This window comes from Echinops telfairi, unplaced genomic scaffold (genome assembly GCF_000313985.2).
Source record: "Echinops telfairi isolate 266 unplaced genomic scaffold, ASM31398v2 ScPeMD7_4;HRSCAF=17, whole genome shotgun sequence".
NCBI lineage: Eukaryota > Metazoa > Chordata > Mammalia > Afrosoricida > Tenrecidae > Echinops > Echinops telfairi.
Genome location: NW_022103900.1, coordinates 5,048,998 through 5,072,225, shown reverse-complemented (window position 1 = coordinate 5,072,225; position 23,228 = coordinate 5,048,998). Strand labels below are relative to the sequence as shown.

The following is a 23,228-nucleotide window of genomic DNA, read 5'->3' as shown; positions in this document are numbered from 1 at the left end:
GCACAGGAAGTCCCATCCAAAGGAAAACTTTCTCATCGTAAGTGATTGCTTTCCTTCTGTTTGAATGAGAATGTGCAACTCTAGACAGCCAGCTCTTCCTAAAGGAAAAATGAAGCATCCCAGAGACTTGATCCCACCTTCACAGAGAGACCTTATCACCCTCCCAAGTACCCGCTCCCACCCAGAGAAAAGGCTCCAAAGTCCAAAAAGAAACAAACAAACATGCCAGATATTGAAGCTCGGGTAGACCTCGTGTCTCTGTGCTTTTGAGGAAGCAGAATAACAATTGTCAGCAAACTGCTCTAAGAAGTTTGGCTCTTTGGCTCTCTGCAAGAAACCATCCTATCTCTCGCCGACGGCTAAATTACTCCTGTTCTTTCCTGAGAAGGTTGTGCTGACTATTTACTATGAGCACTCCATGCGTCACTAGGTTTGGTAGGTGAAGTGACAAAGAAGGAAAAAGAATTGAAATTTAAATGACTCTTCAAAGAGTCCAGGAAGGAGGTGATGGGGACCTTGTCTAGCGAAGGGTCCCACCTTTGCTGCATCGCTCCCAGCCCCATCCCGAAAACCTTTCCGAAAATGAGGCGGCTGGAGCTTTCCTGGCTCAGCACCCTGACCCTCAGCTGCTGTCTCACTCACAGGAAGGGTTCAGTGATCCGTAAAGTCTTCCTCTTGGCACTCGGACTTTCAACACAAAAATGGAAACCCTCTCATGCCCAATACCTTACTCACCAACACGTGGGGCAGATTTCAGGGGCAAAGTTTCTCATCGGGGCTCCTAAGAATGTACCGCACAGGTCACGGTACGTATAAAGCACCATCTTTGCCGCTGCCAGAATCCTCGTCGCCAGTGAGATCGCATCCCGGCATAAAAGACAGGCCAGTTAGAACACTTTCCAAGGGCTTCCCAGGAGAACCGGGTGGCATCTCTGGCTCTGAAATCGGGAAAAGGTCCTAGCAAAGGCCTCAAAGAGAGCCGACTAGCAAATGGACATGATTTATTGAAGCACCACTGGGGCTCTGGTTTTTTGGTAAGCTGAAACCCCTTCCCTCAACCATTTCGCACTTGAAGCCATTCTGCCACTGGAAACACAAGATAGACAAATGCCTCCCGATGGGAAATTCCTGTGTGCATGCCCATGATGGTGCCCCGGCAAGGAAGTTCAATGTCGCAAAGGTCGTCCATCAAGAAATGAACTTGATACTCATCCCACAGCATGCTCACTTAGCCATGCGCTTCCCACCACTCAATAAACTGGGCTCGCTTCAGTAACTGCGGGGCTTCCCTCACCCCGCCCCCAATTTGGATACATGATTCCACTTAAATACCTCAATTAAATATTAAATACATGATTTCTTCCCTCCATTTCGAAGCACCAACAGCTTCTACAGTAGGTTGAGATTTACAGGCTGGACAGGCGGATTGCTGCATGTTTCGCACAGGTATTTTAAAATTAAGGGAATGGTGGGAAGTGACTTAGATGTCCAGGAACTTTGTGTACTTGAGTGCCTTCAGTATACAGCCTGGGTTCAAGCCTCCGGACCTTCATCTTAACGAACTCAGTGATGCGCCTATTATTTAATCTCCATGAGGCTCCGTTTGCACATCCACACATGGGAAAGATGCGAATAGAATGTCTAGCCGAAGTCAGTGCGCAACAAATGTTGCCTATCATTACTCTTCATCGAGGAGTGTGTTCTGATCCTTTAAACTATAAAGATGGTTTCCTTTGAAGGTTGAAATGCTTCTGATTTCACATAGATGTGTTTCTGCTTTCTGTTGTTAATTGCCTTCCAGACAGGTTCAGCGCACGGTGACCCTAGGCGTGCAGAGCAGAACTGCCCCACAGGTTGTTCAAGGCTGTGATCTTTCAGAAGCTCTGAGTGGGTTCGAACCTCCAACTTTTCCGCTTTCCCTTGAGTGATGAACTCTTTGTGCCACCTAAAGTATTCCTTGCCCTTCTGTATTCGTAATCTGAAACTCACTTTGAACATTTTTAAAATGTACATGATTATAATGCTACCTCTCCCCCACCCCCCAAAAAAGCTGAGTAAGCTATTAACTAAAGCATCACTTTTATTTTTAAACCATTTGCTCTCCATCTCTTTTAGCAGAAACTCAAGGAAGAAAGCAAGTTTATTACTCAAACGGGAACTAGCAAAATAACACAGTTCATACAGATAGATAAAATATGGGGCACAGATCTATAGCATGCACTTTCGAAACGGTATCACTACTTAATAGAGGCCTGGTGACCTTCCTCCGATGGCACAGGACTGGGCAGCAATTCATCCTATTAGACATTGGAGGCCAACTGCCTGGCTACTAACACCTCCTCCACGCACTCACACACTCACACATGCATGCACAACTGCCCCTGTGGGTTTCTGAGACTGTAGCTCTTATGGGAATAACAAGTCTCCTCTTTCTCCCGGGGAGCAACCAGTGGTTTCCAACTGCTGGCCTTGCGGGTAGCTCCCAATGCCACCAGAGTGCCTAACAACTACTTCCTGAGATAAATAATGTGGTAGGCAATTTCTCCAGTTGATCTATAGAGCTCTGTTTTTAAGACATTTTCAAGAGTGTTTAAAACATTTAGTAATAATAACTACATTGTGTTTAACTGAATACTATTAACTGGTTATCTAAACATAGATAATCCAAAGGCATTAAGAGTGACATATATTGAATTACTGAGCTATGCATTAAGAGATTACTTAATCCTGATATATTAGTATCCACCTTTTAAAAGTTCTCTTCACATTATCTGGATAAATGTGGAATTTTTGACCTGTTAACATTTTGAAAAAGGCCAAAAATGGAGGGAATCTAGATGCCACTTCTGACCAAAGAAAAAGTCTAATGCTTTTTCAAAATGTAGACGCTAATGGTATCACCACCATACCAAACACAGGCTAATGAGACTCTGATATAAAGAAATCAGAGAAGCGGTGATATTTCTAACCTCAAGATCACAAACTCACAGGGGGACGTGTTTATGTTAAATCCATCCCTAAAGGTCAAAGATTAAAAGAAACCTTAAAGTCAAATTCTGGCATTCTTTCACCACATGCTACATGCTTATAATTTCCTTTCACTGGTCTGATCCAATCCCTTGGGAACATTCAGAACAGGGACAGCTTCTGTTGTTTTCTTCCTCAGGGGTCTTCCAATATTTTAAGGGGCTACTGCATATAACCATTTTGTTCCTGAGGATATCGTTCTCCAAAAGTAGCACCCCGAGTTTTTCCAATTGTCTAGGACTCTCCTGAAATGAGGGTCTGAAGGCTAACACAGGATGACTGGTGTCGCTTAAGCAGCTGTAGCCAGGACCCTAGTGGCCTACCACCACAGTCATTCTCCCTCTCTCATCAGTAACAGTCTCACAGCTTTATTAAAGGTGAAAATGTGCTCAATAAAAGGTCAGCCTCTCTTGAGCTAGGTATGGTCATGGGACCATGTGTGACGGACACTGTTGTACAAGCCTTCTGAAAAGTCTCCTAGGAGGAGAGCAGGCACACCTTTCTCTTCTTCCTTCTCTTTCTATTCTCTGACACAGAGAAGACATTACTTTGACTACAGCAGTCACCTTGAACAATGGGATGATTTTAAGATTGGAAGTCACTAGCAGAGGATAGTGGAACAGCAAGATAAATGGCTAGATCCCTAGAACTACCAGAGTAGCCCTCTACTATACAACTAGGCTATATATGCAAGACAACCATAAGTGTTTATCTTTTTCAAACAAAAGTTACACCAGCCCAGCCTACCACCAACTTGAGGAGATAAAGATGTTTTATTACAACTAAGGTTGAACTTTTACTTTTCCATTCAACAAAGGCTTCTTGTGATCCTTTTTACGACACTATACCAGCCACAGGATTCCAGAGTGGGTAAGCATGATTCACTCTTAGCATCAGTGGTCTTATTATAAAGTAAACATACAAATAATTGTGATTCATGGTTTAATGACAACTGTTATAAGAGATTCAGATAACATCCAGAGGAAATCAAGAAAAGCAGTGTTTATGCCAATAAAACTACTAAAATGGGAAATGGAGGAGGAGGAGGAGAAGAAGGGCAGTGTGGAGGAAAGGGCCCTTGAGTTAGGAATATTTGGGTCTGACACGAGGGCATGCTTGGTAGAGGACGCAAACCACAACTTGCAGGAGAAGGGCATGGCATATTCAGGACACCTTCTCATTCTTCACCCTGTGTCCTGGCAGGGCCTTTCAAATTACAAAGACTGGCTTGGAGCAGAGTCTCTCTTTGGTGAAATACTACGTAAATTTTCAACATCCAAGATCTTAAAGCTAGTCAATGCCACTGGGGAGTCAAGTCAATTCCCCAGGTACTTATCAGGCATCAGCTGACCTGTTGAACTGTCGAATGGGAGCCTCTCAAAATCCATAAGGCCACCTTAGTTTTAAGCAAATGTCACCAAACACTTTGCATATTTTTTTAAAGCCTGGAGGTTGCTAATTTGTCAATATTTTACCCATCTGATAGAAATGTTTTCAAGGGGTCTATCCTGAGATTTCATAAACGCTTAAGTATAAAACATATGTCTTTCTCCTTTAATTCTTATAGTTGGCTTATCCTTTTCGCTTATTGAGTATGTACAATGAAAGTTACAACGTCTCTACCAAACCATGTCTCATGTAAGGAAGGTCCTAAAACTAGTCGTGGTGCAGAAGGAAAGGCAAACAGAGTCTCACCTCACTAAAAAGAGGCTGTGTGCCCTCGTCCCCTGGCCATATTCTTTCCCCAAAATTTCACCTCCTAAAATAAGCTGGGGTGTGTGTGTGTCTGTGTGTGTGTGTGTTTCCCCCTCCCCCCTCTCCCTGCCCTCCAGCAAGTTCTATGGATAGAGAACTTGACAAGAGCTTTCTTGATTTCAAAAGACCACAGCATGTGGCTGCGTCGCTGCATTGACCTCACCAAGACTGGTCAACTAGGAATGATTTGGCCCAGGTTCCCTGTGGGGCCAAGTGTTTACTGAATACTCATCAAGTGCCAGAACCTTGCATGCTCACAATGTCCTCTAAATCTTCCCATGAACCTAGAAGATAGAAACTGCTAACCCCCATCGTACGGTCCAGGAAGCTGGAATTCATGTAGGTCGCGTGGCTCAGGGGTGTACCAACAGCAAAGCAGCTGGACTGAAAAACCTCCCCGCTCCAGATCCAGGCTACATCCCAGCACCAGACATGGCCCAGCCACAGTTTAACTCTGTCCCAGGTAGCATCTGCTGCGCTATCTGATCCTTAGACAGGGGTGGAGGAAGGTGAGTTGTGGGCATGGCCAGTGAACGTCTATAATGCTGGGGAAAGCCCAAAGCCCTGATTGGCCACCTGAGATTTTCATTTCCATGACTGGTCTCAGTTCATTCCCACAATTTAGACTGGCTTCTGGATCTTCAAGGAAACTGTAGGGGTTTTCTCTTGAATATCTTTACAAATCTGAAATGATTCAAGCACAAGACTTTTTTCAAATGTGTACATTTTGCTAACTCCATAAAAGCTATTCAAAGTGGCACCTATCCGTTCTTGAAGGAGCTCTAAACATCCCTCTGTCCAACGGTGGCGTCTGTCCAACGATGCCACCCCCTGAGTACGCAATACCTTTCAGAATATGCTCTGCTATGTGTGAGGCCATGACATACGGTTTTTAGTATTCTTGCTCACATGTGTGGAGACAGAATGAAATCACGTAAGCGGATAAGAGAATTTTCAATGATGATTCTAGAAAGTAATGACGGGGCTCAGCAGCACGGATTCTGGAAATACTAAGGTCAATTGGCATAACGTAGTCCACAAAGACAGCATTAACACACCTTACTTTGGGGAGTAGCAACTGGGGTCTTAAAAGCTTTGGCTACATGCTACTAAAACTGCTTGTGGGTGAAGAAAGAACGCTTAAGAGCAGCCATCTAAGGCGGCACTATTACTCCCTCCCCACGAGAGTGAAGAGAATCAGAGACACAGGAACAATTAGTCCAAAGGGCTGAGTGAGAGAAAATGTAGAACAAAACGCAAAGTGATCGTGCTTGCTCTGATGGAAAGTGGTGGAACTTGAGATGATGCCTCTTAAACACCCTTGAGAACTAAAACTGACTGCCTGCCAAATGATAGGCTCCTAAGGTGAAGAGTACACCAGGGAAGTACATACTCCTGAGATCAAACAGGCAGTATTCACTTAGGGATAGAGCTCAGAAGGCAAGATGGCTGATAGGACAGAAAGAGAAAAACCCTGGGGGCGGGGAATGGGTGCTGTTACAGTGTGGAGATTGCAATCAATGTCCCGAATCAAATGCGTATGAATTGCTGAAGGCAAAACCAATGGGCTCTGAAACCTTTCACCCAAATCACAATATAAAGTTTTTGAAAATTAAAAAGTAACACATTAGTTGCCTGTCTAAATGGGATTTCAAAAAAGTGCAACCAAGCATTACAGGCTAATGCAATCAATAGATCCAAGAAAGTTGACAAGCTTTCTCAAAATAGAGCATGTAAAGTCTACTTGTAGCTAAAAGCCCAACCCTGCTTCATTTTATTGTGTTCGTCATCCAGAAAGGAAACAAAAAATTAAAAGACTTAATTGTAAAAGCTCATCCAAGAATGAGTTGCAGTATTACTTGCTACCCTCATTCTTCCTTAATCTTTCCATGTACACACTTACTTATTAAGTTTTCTTTCCCTAAATTATTCTTCTAGAAAGTGCTGAGACGAAGGAGCAAAGGTGTCTGTCCTGGAGCCTGATTTTCCGTCAAAACAATGTATTGAGTTACGCTGCATGCTCCTCTCAAACTAAAGTTGGCTTGGAGTTTCTCATTAGTAAGAGTCAGGGAGTGCGGGGGTGGGGAGGGGGCATTAAGTTGGGAAAGAAAGAAATCTCCACTTTGTCATCAGTGAAATATATCAGGAAAGAGTCTTTAACATTAAGAATATAATTTACTGATTTAGCCATTTATTCACAAAATTGATGGAAATTGTTAACAAGGAGTTAATTGACTACAGTCATCTGATTACCACAGTTAATTAACCACTGACTTAATCTTCTTTGAAAACATCAACTAATCATTTTCCAGGTGTCAAAGGGGTAAGTTGTTTAAAAATAAATAAATAAGCCTCTGCCCTCTTCGTGGGGGGTTTCTGAGTGCATTTTCTTGGCAGATTCCAAACTAGGCAGAAACCGAGTTTGGGGGTATAGATACAGACATGGAGATAAAATATTATATATGACTATACTTAAGGAGCTTCCATATTCCCAGGGTTTTTTGGGTTGTTTGTTGTTCTATTTTGTTTCTCTATTATACTCAAGAAAAACAAGCCTTGTAACCTTACCATCTGTGCCAGGCACACATCTTGAATAATTTGGAGGTCTGACTATAAAAGAATAGCACAAGAGAGTTTATTTAGAGGGTGACGAACTGCTCTGTTCCTCATCTGTAGTGGTAGTTACACAAAGCTATAGATGTGTTCAAAGTAATAGAACTATACACAAAATGTCAATTTTAGGCTATGCTAATTTTGAAAATAAAGCACTACATCAATGCCAATGCCCATGTAAGAATTGTGGAGTCATATTACCTTTTTTATAGATGCTTAATTAAGGCCCTGCCCCCAAAAAACATTTTTTTAAGTAAAACCATCACTGTTGTTTAAAACCAGAAAGAATGTCATGTTCTGTGTCTCTCTGGTTGACACCGGTTCTCTCTGGTTGACACAGAGTAAGACCACAGCTTCTCTGAAACAAAAATGTTTGTTCAACAGATGAGCCAATAGGGCAAGAGGGCTGTGGAAGAAGCGAAAGCTCCAGGTGGCTTGGCAAGTCAAGCCTGGACCACTCCTAAAAGGAGCGCGCACTAACATCCACCTGCATCAAACCTTTCTCTTCGCTTCTCATTCCTTCAATCACAGCAAAATGCTTGAAAACTAAACCTGGATCACAGTGGAATCCTGATGTGCACACTCACAATCAGCAGCAGCTATTAAAGATAGATCCTTTGGCTCCCTTACAGAGTCGTGAAAGAGGTCAATGCCATATGCATCCTTCTCAACTCAAGTTCCACTTGGTGCCCTGTCTTGTTGGCACTGGGTTTAATAATTCACAGCAGGAGACATCTGGTTTTACTGTCTTCTACTTACTAGGTTCAATTTTTAAACAGTGCGTTTTGCTTTTCTCTAGAATCACAGACTCTAATGATTACTTAGCAAATTCTTTCAACACCTCACTGCACCAAGTATCAGAGAAGAAGTAAATTTTTTATTTCAGGAGAAAAGAAAAAAAAAGTGTTGGTACATAGAAATTAACCATTTAGCAATCAACATTAGTACTTAAATCATCTGTAAATTATTACTGTATTATACACTAAATATAAGCACAAATAAGATTTCCTATGAATAGTGATTATTACGGCAAAAAACTACAACTGTCACACACATTCAAAAGCTTCTTCTCACTCTTCTCACCTGGTACTGACGAGTATCTACGGAATATCATATTGGTTGATTCTGAGGTCCATGTCTTTCATAGTCTAACAATACCATTTCAACTGAGCTAACCAAAGGGAACCACACTGGAAAGTAAGATATGCTACCACTGAAGGCCATTGACAGGTTAGTCACAGAAAACTCACTCCAAAGCCACTGCCATCAAGTCAGTTCTGACTCACAGCAGCCCCTTCGGGCTTTAGGCTGTAAATCTTCAAGGAGCAGAAAGCCTCCTGCCGGCCTCGACCTCGTGGTTAGCAGCCCAGCATGTAACCCAGGACACCACCAGCCACAGAAACGCCCTCATAAACCAAACTAAGGAAAAAGCAATGAACATGCAGCAATACCTTTCCTTGGGGCAGGGTGGGCGGTGGGAGAGTGGATGCAGACAAAACAAATACAAGATGAAGCTGACATCCTCTCATCTCCTAGGAAGTTCTCCCCTCTCACAGTCCATCCGAACAACCTCGTCCTGCAGCTCATTCTTTCTGAGCTGCGCTTGACTAGCTTAAGCAGTTCGTGTACAGGGTAAGCCTTTCTTCATTTTAACAGGAAGGTCATGAGAGTCATGTCTTGTTCTTAAAAGCTGGCTCTCAAGGTGACAGAGCAGACACCTTTGGGCAGGATGCAAAGTGCTTTCAGACCAAGAGATCTTTTAGCACATCAGTAAATGCTTTCTCCATCTCTGTAAGAGCAGCAAACTCCGGTGCAAACAGATTCACGTCATTACTTTCTTCTAAGACTTGGAAGACGTTAATCAATATTAAATAACAAACAAAAACTCACTGCCATCAAGTGGATGCCGACTCATAGCACCCTTATAGGACAGGGTAGAACTGCCCCTTTGCATTTCTTTGTGTGTGTGTGTGTGTGAGTTTCTGAGACTCTGTTTAGTGAAATAGAAAGTCCCATCTTTCTTCCATGGAGCAGCTGGTGGTTTTGAACTGTAGACCTTGTGGATCACAGGCCAATGCCTAACCATTATGACACGAGGACTTCTCATTAAGTAAAAACAACCTTTTAAAATCTATACATCACCGCCATCCCGGGTAGAAAATTAGAATGGCACTCTGATTAAGTATGAATGCCTTTCCATTGAAAGACATGTCATTGTGAATAGAGAATCTTTTCAGAGAGTGGGATGAGAGTGTACAAGAAAGTCAGAAATCAGCCAGCCTCTAAAGGAAATATCACATTACTCTCAACAGGAAGGGACAGCGCCTATGTCTCTAGAACCTCTCAGCCTTTGCACTAGCTAGTTACGTCATGCCTGGAGAAAGGCAAGGTCTCAACCATAAGATCTCGATATTGAATAACTGCCAAAAGTAGCCCTCAAATGTCAAAAGACTGATGGACTACAAAGGTACAACCCTGAAATGAGATGACTTTATCAAACCATAACATGAACCATTAAAATGAAGCTTTGTTTGATACCCTACAGAAGAACGACTACTTGCTCTAGTTTACCCACAATTAAAAGATCAAAGAATATAAACTCTAGGTTCAAATCTAAACCACTTACTACCTGGATGGTCTTGGACAAAATTACCTAATCTGTCTTTGACTTGGTCCTTCCTACTTCATTCATGAAATTCAGACGGGTCATTAGATAGATACACTTATACCTGTAAAGCACTGAAAGGTGCCAGGAACATAGAAGTACTCCAAAAAAATCATCTCTTATTATAGCTCATTCCCACAACTTCCCTTCCTGGTCACGCATATAACTGAGTTATTCTCCGACTTTAACCTATTTGCCACACTTGCATCAGAAGCCCCGGGAAGAATGGAGTCTGACATAAGAAAGACTATGTCCAGTGGACAAGCAGCTGAGTCTTTTTCAGCAGTCCGGGCCCCTCTTTGGTTGGGCCCATTTTGTTCTTCATTCATCACAATCCATGAAGTCCTAACTTGACATGTGATGTCCTTTCCACCACAATCCGTGCTGCCTCCTAGAGTTGGGAAATCACGCCCCTCTTCATAGAAGGTCTTTTGTTTGATCACGTGTGTTTTCACTGTGCCCGAAGTCCCAGACAGCTTTCTTTTGTGTTCTGTTTAAACACAGAATGACAGTCCACTAACAAAATGTCTTCAAAACTTGGGCTTGACTTTTTGTAAAGCTACTATATCAAATCAGTCCTAAACATAGCATAATGACCCATTCTGTATGAACAGGGGTTTCTTACAGGGTAACCCAGAGTCTAAGATGGAAGTTTAATAGGCTAATACAGTATCAGCTACTGTCAAGGCATGAGAATACCCAGGAGAGGGGAACAGTAAGTCAGAGAAAAAGGGAGAGTCAAATGAAGAGAAAGGCAGCACTACTGAGACACTTCACTTTGATACAGAGAGAAATTTTCTTTTTTATTCATCGGGACTCTGAAGGGGCCTCCAGACCTGGAGATGATGGAACTATAATACCAGGGACATGGTGATGGGCTGCAGATACCTCTTCTTCAGTGGGTGTCAACCACGGTGGTATCCAGCCATTCACTCAACTCAAATTGTATGTATTCAGCTCTGTTCTGGATGTTGAGGATAAAGCAAATGAATGAAAGAGCTAAAAATCTCTGCCCTTGTGGAATTTGCCTCTTAAAGAGATAATAAGTAAGTAAATACATATATTTGCATTCTCTAAGTTGCATCCTTTGTCAGACAGTGCCAAGTGGTTTTTTCCTCTTTTTGTGTGTGTGGGAGAGAGGGGGGAGGATAGAGAAAGTAAATTAAAAAAGAGGAAGAAGAAATGTCTATGGGCTACATTGGGTGTAATTCTAAAGGGAGTGGTCAGAAGGTGACCTAGGAGTGAGACCCATGGCAAGTCATGCACAACCTGAGGTAAGAGCATTCAGGAAGAGAGAACACAGGTACAAAAGTCTTAGGTGCTGACTCGGTCCTAGAAAGGAAGCTAGGACATCACTGTGCCTGAAGCAACATGAGTAGTGGGAAAAGACTTGGGAATGAGGACAAAGGTTACAGAAAGGCCAGAGAGAGTCTTGCCGATCAATGTGAGGATGTAGACTTGGACTTGGATGGGAATCTGGGGTAGACTCAGAGATGCATCATCCAGATTCTCCTCCCTGGAAGACCTTGCAATGGCCCGTATGCTGAAAAAGATTTTCTACCTGCACTCTGCTCCTTCGGGGTCCACACCAGCTGCAAAGAGCTGCTTTACCCAAAGTCATGTTACATCCAGCTGAGCAAGGCCATTTTAGCCTGACCCAGGACACATCCCCCTGCCCCACACAGGTTATAGGTTGGCTGAAACTTTGCCCCAATTCAACTTCTACCTCTACTCATCCCTCATATATTTAAAATAATGAGGAAAACAAGAAAAAGTAGCTGATTTGGCTACAAGGATTTGGCTCTTTGGTTTGGAGGGTTCAGGTCATGGTTTTGTGGAAGATATCTCAGTTAACTGGTCTACTCTCAGAAGATTAGGCACTGGGATGCTAACTGAGGGTTCAAAACCATCAGCCACTCCAAGGGCCAACAATGAGGCAGTCTGCTCCTGTAACGATTTACCACCTCACAAATGCAGAGGATCACTAGCACCAGTCAGATTTGACTCACCAGAAGTGAGTTCGGTTCTTCCTTTATAAGTAATTGTAAGGAAAGAAGTATTCTGAGGACATAGGTGAAGGTGTCTTAAAGTTTAGATCCCCAGGGACCTGATCAAGGACATATGCAGCCCAATCTGCCCTGCCAGGCATGACAGCCATATGGGAAGAGAGACTGGAAATAATGCTGAAACCAAAAAAGAGTCAAAACACACACACATAAAAGGAAGGAACTGGAGAGCCCTGATTGTACCTCACCTGAACCCCACCCAATAGTCCAGTTTTGTACTTACATGAGCTGATAAATACCCTTTATTGTGTAAGCCACTTTGTGGTGGGTTTTCTGTTCCTTTAAACAAAAATACTCCTCCATACCCTTCCCCACATCAAGATTAAACCAGTGTGAAAGTACATACAAGCACTTTCTCCTCCTTGAGTGACGTTAAAATGTGGAGTCCATTAGCTTAATGCCATAGGAGACTTCCATTCTTAAACTCAACTTTAATTAAATTTTCCATTGCAATAAATACGTAGCCATAAAATCCTTTAGATTACAAATGAAGCTCCTAGAAGTCTTTTTTCAGTCTTTACTTAGGAAAAACCTTTGTTAATGAAATAAACAAAGCATGGGGCCCAAAATTATTTGCAAATCTCTGACCCTATAAGACGAGATAAGGGAATCTAAGAGACTCGCTGCCATTGAGTGGATTCATACTCATAGTAGAATGGCACCTGTAAATCTTTGCAAGAGTAGAAATCCTCATCTTTCTCTCTTGGAGCTGCAGGTGGTTTCAAACTACTGACCTTTTGGATATCAGCCAACTAACCCTCTACATCACCATGGCTCCCCAAAAGATTTATAGCTACCTTCTTCTTTTCCATTTTCCAGATTTTCTCCACATCAGTGATTTGTAAATCAAAAGTAGTTATATTCTTACTCAATGAAAATCAATAGACCAATGAGTAACAGCTTATTTTCAAAGTTACTAGAAATTGTAATGTGTTACCAACTGATGGTAGATAAACTTAAAGGAGACCTCCAGCATTGCTTACAAACTTGGATCTCAGGCTCTGGACAATAAACAAGCCGTTGCATCCATGGTAACAAGTGGTTTAACTTTTCAATGCACAGAATGGAAATTGCATTTCCTCCTTTCATTCATTTCTATTTCTAATAACCTTGAGGTCAGGCATGACCTGAGGGCTAATGACCAAACGCATTGAGATTTCATGTGAAACTTCAAATTGTCTGCTCAGTCATTTTCTTGAAGAAACTTACACTTCCTTGTATTGTGTTTCAGCCCTATCCAGAGTCAGAAGTGCCCTTACTTCTGAAATGAAAATGCTGCCATTTTCCTATCTCGTGTTTTTAGAAATGAGACTTAAACAGAAGCAAAAATACCCAGGAGCATAGAGTAATTAGATTTGGTAGCTCTGGGTTAATCCAGTGAAGTCTGAAAGGTATCTATTCAACCATTTATGGTAGAAGTCCTTAGGTTAAATGCTAACGACTCTTGGCTATGCACCAAGATGAATTCTGTCTCCACAGAAGCATTTGAACTTGTCTCCAAACCTGACTTCTCTATTTTCTCTCTTCCCCATGCTCCAAGTCAAGGCCTTGTGCCTGGAATTCCTAAGGCAAAGTCTTAGGAATATCAACAAGGGAAGGAAGTAGATTGGAAAGGGGCTAAGTACTACATTTGCCAGAAAAATGAAATCCTATTCTGAGCGTTCAGCTCATTTTTCTAAATTCTCCCTGTTTATCACAAAGATTTGACCCAAACATGAATCTTTTAGGCTACAAATGAACCTTCTAAAATCATCTTTTCCTGCCCTGTTTAAAGTTACAACATGACCATGTGAACATGGTATATGTGCCGCCAAAGCAAGCATGACCACGTGAACACGGGATACCACGCTTTTAGTATTTCTAGTACTTCTTTCCTTCAATCAATGGACTTATCCCAGGACAGCCCACTCCTGAAAATTTTCTATAGCCTTTTCAAGTCTGTCTTCACATTTAAAATTAAATAACATCATGGGTCAGTTTTATCTGATAAAGTGTACTGGGTACCTGTTGTTTGTGCAACCCAATCTCCATTCACCATTCTTCTGATAGCCTTACTCCAATTTCCCCTTGATGTCCTCCACCCTTACGACATGACCTCCAGGATCAGGCATGTGACTAAAGCCTGAGCCGTAAGTAAGCAACCTTCATGGCCCTTGACAGAGTGATTGTAGCTCCAGTGAACACATAACCCAGGCAGAGTCCCTGAGACATACCTGAGCCTGGCTGGAAACAAAGACAAAAAGCCTTGCTCCTTCCCAGTAGACATGACATGACAGAATGTGGCTCCGGGATCCTCTAACAGCCATGCTGGAAAACAACTCAATCTCCTCAAAACCTCTCCAAGATACAGAAAGAGAACTCAGACTGGCAAAACAACCTCAGCCTTCATTTTACATGAGGTTGAACCAGATGAAACTGGCAGCATTTGAATATTTCTGATCTAGAAAAACAGTGATTTCCTATAGTTCAGCTTCGTATCTGTGCCTGTTCAGCGTATCCCTTTGGACTTCAGGCGGTTTGACCTCAGTTTCTGTATTTTGCCAACATGTTATGATCTCATTTTATTAGAGATAAGATTTCCATCAGAGTCCTGATGAACAGATAAGGTTATTTGTTACTGCAAAACAAGGTGCTGATCTGCACAGATGTATCATTCACAAGATCACCTGTGAAGAGCACACCAAGATACTACAGTATATTTCTCCTCTGAGTTTGGAGAAAGAAAGCGTGTGTGGTTTCGTAGTCAAGACCTCTCAAGCACAGGGCTAAGTTTGGAGAAGGTCAAATTGATGAAGAAGGGTAGTAATGGTGTATCGAAGTCCGTAGGAGACTTCACAGTCCATAAAACGCTTCACACACATTGCATCAACGTGACTGTGTGGCATCACCATGAGGTAGATACATGCTAATCTTATGATTTTAGGAGAGGGAGAAAGTGACCCAAGCAACCAAGAATGTTACACTGAATGACCCAGGCAGTAGGCGGCAGAGCCAGTTTTCAAATCCAGATCCTCTAAGCTCTTCCAGCCTTGTCTTACAATGCTGAGACAGTTAACCGTTTCCTTAGGAAATGCTTGCATGAGCCCCCATGGACATATTGACCAAAGAAAGGCCCTTGACATTTCAAACTAAGCATTTTCAAGAAACAGGCCCACACATGCCAGATCCTTTCAGATGTTGGCAGTATCCAGGGCAAGGTTATGAGAAGCTGGTGAATGCCTACCTCAGGATTTTAAATGCAAAGATGCGGCCCACTTTAACTCTAGATCTAGACGACTCTTTTCAGTGGCCATCCTCCTGAACCTTCTCTAATGTTGAGTTTACTTATTCACTAGCCTCCTGTAGACAATAAATATAGATACTGTAGACATTTCTTGTTATACTAGTAGAAAGGATCTTAAGTCCCTCAAAATCGTAAAATTATTAGGATATGATCTAACCATGTGGTTATGTAAGAAAACTCCATCAAACATCATTTTCCCACACCGAACAAGGCTTCACAACTCATACCACTTCAGTTATTCTCCATTAGGCAGTCAATCTGTATAGTCCTTTTCTTTTCAATTCAGCACCCTTTGTAATTGTAAGCACCCTCTATTTGCTATTTAATCTATCCTAGCTATTAGGACTTAACAGAAACCCTCTGCAGAATCCTTGTAGTGTAGTGATTATGCATTGGGCTGAGATCCACATGGTGAGCAGTTCAAAACCACCAGCAGCTCCTTGGGAGTAACTTGACTTTCTACTCCTGTAAACGGTTACAGTCTTGGACACCCACAGCAGGTTGCTATGAGTAAGTCAGCACTGACTCAATGGCAGTGAGTTTGAAGTCAATTATTACAAAGTGTGTCTGGTCACCCACGAAACACATCTACATTCTCAGTATCATTATTAGAAATGGTAACATAATTTTTTAAATATACAACTTTTAAACCTGTCAATATTCTTAGAGTGCTCACAGATAGAACCTGAAAAAAATTATTCCATGCTAATAGAAGTCACTGATTCATAGCAACCCTAGAAGTCAGGGTTTCTGAGACTGTAATTCTTTACAGGAGTAGAAAGCCCTGTCTTTGTCCCATGTATCATCATCGGCTGGTGGTTTTCAACTGCTGACCTTGCGGATCACAGCCCAACACATAATCACTACACCACCAGAGCTCCTCCATGCTAATAACTATATTGAAATGTTTCCCAAAAAACAAACAAGAAATGTTTCACTATAATTGAAACTCACTCATCTATATCAAGAAATTTGGAAGAAGCCACCTGACTGGAAGAGACCCATATTTGTGTCTATTCCAAAGAATAGACTGCAACTATTATTGAGCTGTTCCACTGCTATCCCATGCAGGTAAAATTTTAAAGATTAAATTTAAAATGGTTGGAGCAGTACATCGACAGGGATAGCATGGCTAATATTTGATGGCTCTTAGCTGAAAGTAGAGTATATCAGGAAGATATTTGCCTGTGTTTCATTGATTATGTCAAGATATTCCACTGTAGGTATCATAACAAATTATGGGTAACATTGTGCCAGGAATGGGAATTCCAGAACACATAATTATGCTCATGAGGTACAGAGAGACCAAGAGGCAGTCAAACAGAACAAGGTGGTTTGGAATCAGGCAGGGCAGGTGTCTTTCCATCATTTTTATTCAATTTGTATACTGAGAAATAATCCAAAGAAGCTGGATGACATGAGAAATGTAGCATCAGGATGGAAGACTCAATATTCTGTGATATGGAAATGGCACAACCTCACTTGCTGAAAGCAAGAGGACTAGAGGTACTTATTGATGAAGATCAAAGATCACAGCTGTAAGTATGGATTATACTTCAACATCAAGAAAACAAAATCTTCACAACTGGACCAAGAGACAACATCATGATAAACAGAGAAAATATGTAAGGTATCAAGAATTTCATTTTACTTGGATCCATAGTCAATGCCCTTGGAAGCACCAGTGAAAATTCACATGATGTATTGCAGCGGGCTCATCTGCTTCGAAAGACCTATTTAAAGGGCTAAAAGACAAAGATATCATCTGGAGGACTATCGTGTGTCTAGCCCAAGACATGGTGTTTTTAATAGCCTTGTACGCAAAAGCTGGGCAACGAATAAGAATGAAAGGATGGGTGTGTTTTAATGACGATGTTAGTGGGAGTATTACTATACCATAGATTGCCAGGAGAGCAAATGTGTCTTGGAAGAAATAGACTAGAATGCTCCCTAGAATAGAAGGTGGTTAGACTTCATCTCAAGTATTTTGGGCATGAGGGTCTGTGCTCATGATGGAGAAAGACATCATGCTTGGTAGAGGGTCAGCGAAAAAGAGGCAGACCATCAGCAAGATGGATCGGCAATGGCTGCGACAAGGATCTTCAACACTGCAAGGATTGTGAGGGTGACACAGGAGTGGCTGCATTTCATTCTGCTGTCGTGGGTCGCTATGTGTCAGGGTCAACGTGCTGGCACCTAACCACAACCTGGTGGCATATCAGGCTGCACCACAAAATCCAAAGATCTTTAGAAATGTGTTAGGGTAACCCAAGAATTGGTAAAATGGATACGGAGGCTCTTGGGAGTTGGGGCATTGTGACCTAATTGTGGGCCAACCAAAAGCCAAGGCATATGACTGTGTTTCATTATCATATAAGTGCTCTAAAGCCTGAAACTGATAACCATCCAGTTTTTTCTATGTCAACCAGATTAAGTTGGAATCCTCACAATAAGACTCTAGAATTAATCTCCTCAACCAATCACACTGCAGACATTCCGAGGATGTTGTTAGAAGTGGTAGAGTCCATTCAGACTCACAGCTACCCTACCTACGACAGGACAAAATGCTGTGGGTTGCTGCATCGTTCTTACAATTAATGCTAAGCTTAAGGCCGCATTGCAGCCATTGTGTCAATCCATCTCAATGAGGTCTTCAGAGGATCTACATCTTAAACTGCTCAAATAGGAATACTGAATGATATGCCTTGGGCCCATATTTCAGCAATGTCACATTCCACAGCCCACTACCTCTCTCCCTACCCACCCCCCAGGTTTAATTAGCTTATCTGAAAAATAATGCCAACTGACTAGCTGCTAGCTAACATTTCATCTGGCTATAAGATGTCTAAATTCCTGTTTATTTTTTTTTAATTATTTCATACACTTAATGCTTTCATAAGAATCAAAGAGGTGCACAAAACTAGACTGTGTGATTATTTTTTTAATTCCTTTTTAAATAGAACTTGATTGAATGGAGTTAAGATAGAGGCTCCATAAGCACTGAGAAGGAAGACCTTCCACGTAGAGAAAGAAAAGTCAAAAATTAGGAAAGATGGAAATGTTAGGAATTCACGAAATAAGAGATGTGACAGAACCAAAATGTTGGCTGTTTGTTATTGGTCCCACAATTCTTTTAAGCAGATGGTCTTCACTGGGAAATGGAATGGCCATACAGGCTGATATTATTAAAGACATAAACTTTTATTGGATTTAAAAATATGATTTTAAAGGTCCATATCCTTTTCTCAAACAACTTCGAGTCACATTCTGGATCTGGGTCTTCCTCAAAGAAAAGAGTGGGAAAGATCTAAAGAAGCCTTTCTATGCACATATGAAAATTGGAAATATGAGTAACAAGCAGAAAAGGATGCTACCTTAACAAACCAAACCTGTTGCCCTCAAGGTAATTCGAACTCTCAGCAGTGCTACGTCTGGTTTCCAAGGCTAGATGTCTTTAACTGAAGCGACAATTCCATCTTTCTCCCAGGGAGCAGCTGGTAGGTTTGAACTGTCCACCTTAACGTTAGCAATCCCACACTTACCTGACAGTGCCACCAGGGGTCCTTACGTTACTGTGGGTTCCAACTCACAGTGACTGTACAAGACAGAGCAGAACTGCCCCTTTTGGTTTCTGAGGCTTTTTTAAATCTATAAGGGAGCAGAATGCCTCCTGTGTCTCCTGGCTCCGAGTTTTGGAACAGCTGACCATGAAGTTAGCAGCTCCGAAACTACCACCAGGGCTCCTGGGTGTTACCTTTAAACTCAAACTAACCCACCTAAAATGAGGTGCTTACATAAAGGCATCCACAATGTCAACATTCTTCATCTGATAAGTAGGAGAAAGCAGGAATCGAGAAATCTCAAGCTATCACAAGGCAAGTATCTAAAAATAGTCAAGGAGCACCCTGTCATTTGGTCTTCCTTGTGATCTACTTAAATTTGTTCTAGTTTTTCATACTTCCTGCTTTCTTTTCAAGTGAGGTTTATATCTGTTTTACTTTTTTATTCTTGTTAGTTTCTTTTTCTTTATTTTTAAAATGTTTTTTTTTTTCTGTACAGGAAAGCCACAAGAGATAAATCTATAGATAGTAACTGGATTAATGGTTCCTTAGCCTCCTTAAGGGGAGGTTTCCAACCCTAGCGGCAGGGGAGGTTGGGGCAAACGGAGCGTGAATAATGATGAGGACAAGGATGAAGAGTGGTAATGACTGAGCAACTCTTTTTGATGTGATTAATTGAATTGTGTGATACGTGAATTATATGCCAATAAAAGTATTGGGGGAAATAAAAATAGTCAAGGAAAAACACTAATTAAAATAGTCAAGGAGAAAAATGAGAAATGAAGAGTTTGGGTTCAGGTTTTAGAAATCTGAAATAAGTTTTCTAGCAAAAAAAAAAAAAAAAATGCCCACAGTTATAAAGCAGCAGGTGAATGTCTACCTTATATAGTAAAATTTTGCCAAATAGCCCTCGACTCCCTTTGCAACCACACATCTGGACAGTAACTTAGATGATGTTTCCATATACAAGAACAGAGAAATAAAGCATCAGAGATGATCATGCTGTAACAGTAAATTACAGACTTGATTGGGTCCGCCATTTTCTAGCAGTGTGACATTGGGTGGGTGACTTAATTATTCTGTGCCTTGCCTACTACCTTAAAGGTGTATTATGAAAATCAAGTCCATAAATAACATGCGGCCATATGGCCTGGCACATATATTAAGTGTATGGCCTGTGTGTATATATGTATGGGGAAGGGCAGCCTTCCAAGTTCATGGAAAAGTGGAATAAAATCATGGGATTTTTGCATTAACCTTAAATATATATATGTATTTATTTATTCAAAAATGGAAGGTACATTTAAATTCCAAGAAATACAGGTTACTTGAGTGGCTTTACCATCAAGCCAGGGAACAGATATCTACTTGTTTTTTAGGGCGTGCGTGTGTACGTGAATATTCCCAGATACAGTCAAGGGTTCTTTTGGCCAATCACTGAAAGGAGTATATAATAAATCCTATGGCTCTATTTAGGATGTTACATGTAACCCTAGGCAGGGTCTGATTAAACCCACTGTTACCAACCCTGATGTTCAAAGGAAGAATTCCTTAAGTCTCCCATTTCCCTTCCCTTTCCCAAAAAATTTTGCAATGCCATTGGCGCTGGTTTTCCAAACTTCTTCCCAGAAAGTCTGAAGTGGGTGCTGTTAGGAGCTGCTGTATAATGACTTAACCTGATTCCCTCTAAAGAGCTTAAGCTAAAAATTGAGGAAAAGAAAGCAGATTAACCATTTGAATACATGCCACGGCCCATCCACAAGCCTTCCCCTCCCCCCCGCCCCTAAAGAGGGGGGGACGCTTCCACAGTCCCCACCAGTCAACCCCAATATGTGATCTGGGAAATCAATTTATTGCTTTGCCTAATCCTACAACAATAGGGGCTTCACTTTCGTTGTAGGACAATTAAGTTGTCCGACGGGAATGACGGAGCAGACGGGGAAAGGGGGAACGCTCCCGTCCCCACAGACAGATTAGTCCAGTGGCGGCTGCAGCGTCCGTTGTCTGTCTGGTGGTCGGTCACACGCAGCTCCCGGCCGCTACCTAGCAACGCAGAGCCCGAGGGAGAGCTCGCCGGTTCCCTTCCCTGCGCCCTTCCCATTCATCCCTGCTCTCCCTCGCGGGTTGGTCTCTCTCGCTCTCTGCCTCTCCCTCCCTCCTCCCTCTTCCTTTCTTTCCAAATTCCCTTGCACGCTCGCTCGCTCCTCTAACTCGCTTTCTCTCTGCCCTTCTCCCCCTTTTCCTCTCCACTTGCTTCTCTGGCCCTCCCCCCTCTTCCCCTTGCACTATTTTACTCTCTCCACTTCTTCCTCCCTCGCCCTCCTGCGCCTCTCCAACAACTAAAGGCATGCAAAGCAACTCTCGCCAAACAGTTTCGCAGTCGAGCTCCTCAAACCTCGGGCCGCGCAGAGCAGCCTCATTCATCCGCACAAAAAGCCCGGACTCCCGGCTAGGAAAGGAAACCCCTTCCGAAAACCCTCCAGTGTCCTAGCCGCTCCCCCGGCCAATCCCACCTTCCAAACTTATCAGGACTCGTAAACGATCCGTAGGTGAGATGCGGTCTCTTGGGGGTCGCAGAAGGACCGAGTTTCCCCGGCGCGGGGGAGGGGCTTGCCCCAGCCCGCGGCCCGGGGCGCGCGCTGGGACCTCCCGGGCGGGCCGCGGCAGGTGAAAACGTGCGCTTGGAGCGGAGCGGACGACCGCTCGGCCCGGGGGAGTATAAATCCGTGGGGCAAGCGGGTTGAGGGCTCGAGGGGGAGGGGAGCACCATAAAGTACATTCCAGAAGGGTGGGGGAAGCCTCCTTCCCCGCCGTGGGAACAAAGACTAGGGGGTCCCGGTGGGGTGCGCTGTCACCGGAACCGGCGGGGCTGCTTTCGCAAGTGTGCGGCCGCACCGGGGCCGGTGCGCTGGCGCGGCGTTCTAGCTAGCGGCTCGCAGGGCAACCTGAGCGCCCCGAAGGGAGCCGCTCCGGCGCCGCCGCCCAGCCCTGGCCCCTGCCGCGCCGCACTCCCTGCCGGCCGCCTAGGGGACCCCGCCACCCCTCGGAAGGCTCCCGGCTCTGCGCTGGGCACTCGCTGGGCGAGTGCACTTACCTGCCCCACTGGCCAGCGGTACGCAGGCGGTGAGAGTCAGCAGCACCAGCGCGCACACCGCGGCCGCGGCCGCGCCCGGGCGCTGCATCCCTGCAGCGGTCTCCCCGCTTGGCCGCCGCGGCTGCAGGGGCCTCGCGGTTCCTCCTTGCAAAGGTGGGCGCGCGGGCGCGCGGCTCCGGCAGAGGTCCGGCGAGCAGACGCTCCCTCAGCACGGCGCCTCGCTCGGCTCCCAGTGGCAGAAAGCCGACGCGGGCCCTCGAGGCATCCAGTTTTCTACCGGCGCCAGTCCCCACCCTCCGGGCCGAGTATAAAGCCCTTCAGCCCCTGCCGCCCCGGAACTAGCATGCGGGAATCCAGCAGGGCAGGCCCCCTGCCGCCCGGCCCGCCCCCTGCACTTTGCAACTCCGGGAAGAGTGGGGACTTAGCGCGCGCGCGCGCTGCAAAGGCCCCCGCCTGGGCCACGCACGTGAACAGGTACTCGATCGCACACGCACACGGACGCACACTCCCCGTGTCCGGCAAGCACAACGACTCCCACACAAACACACCCCTCACAGTCGCACGCGCGCGCTGCCCTCTCCGCGGAAAGATTTGCCTTCGGGCAAAAGTAGATTAGACGGCACAAATCTGCGCTGGACAGTCTTAGAAACCAGATGAAGAGCGAGGAGAAGCTGGGTGTGGGGGTGACGGGGAAGGGGTCGAGAGGAGAAAAAGTCGAGTGGAGGGAGAGAGGAGAAGCTGCTGGCGAGATTTTTCACCTCCATCCATGATTTGAGTGTCCATGATCTCTTGACTACCCCGATTCCCATAAAGCTACGGAGACGGGGGTCCCTTTTGTTTTGGAAAGTTAGGGAGTGGGGCTGGCTCCCTGTTGGCTTTTCTTAACGCCCGCAACGTTAAGTGTCAAGGGCAGCACACGTGCACTGGACGGTCAAATGGAAAAGAATGACCCCAAGCTCCTCCGGGTGGGTGCCTTCGTCTAGAAAGGAGAAAGAAGAAGGGCATCCTACTCTGAACAGGCTGCCGGGGACCCAGTCTTCCTGATGCCGCGACCCTTTCATACAGTTCATGTGGTGGTGCCCCCCAACCATAACATGAGTTTCGTGGCTACTTCATCGCTGTCATCTTGCTGCCGGTATGAATGGGGCGACCCCTGTGAAACGGT

The 23,228-nt window shown here is 44.0% G+C and overlaps 1 protein-coding gene across 1 annotated transcript in view; it reads right to left on the bottom strand.

Moving 5' to 3' along the window:
• The window catches only part of LRP2 (LDL receptor related protein 2), a 206,496-nt gene extending 184,345 nt beyond the window's left edge, over positions 1-22,151 (bottom strand). The window contains exon 1 of the mRNA XM_013004950.2: positions 22,064-22,151. Coding sequence (XP_012860404.1) covers positions 22,064-22,151 — 88 coding nt within the window. The remainder of the gene's footprint in view (positions 1-22,063) is intronic.
• Between the last annotated feature and the right edge of the window lie 1,077 nt (positions 22,152-23,228).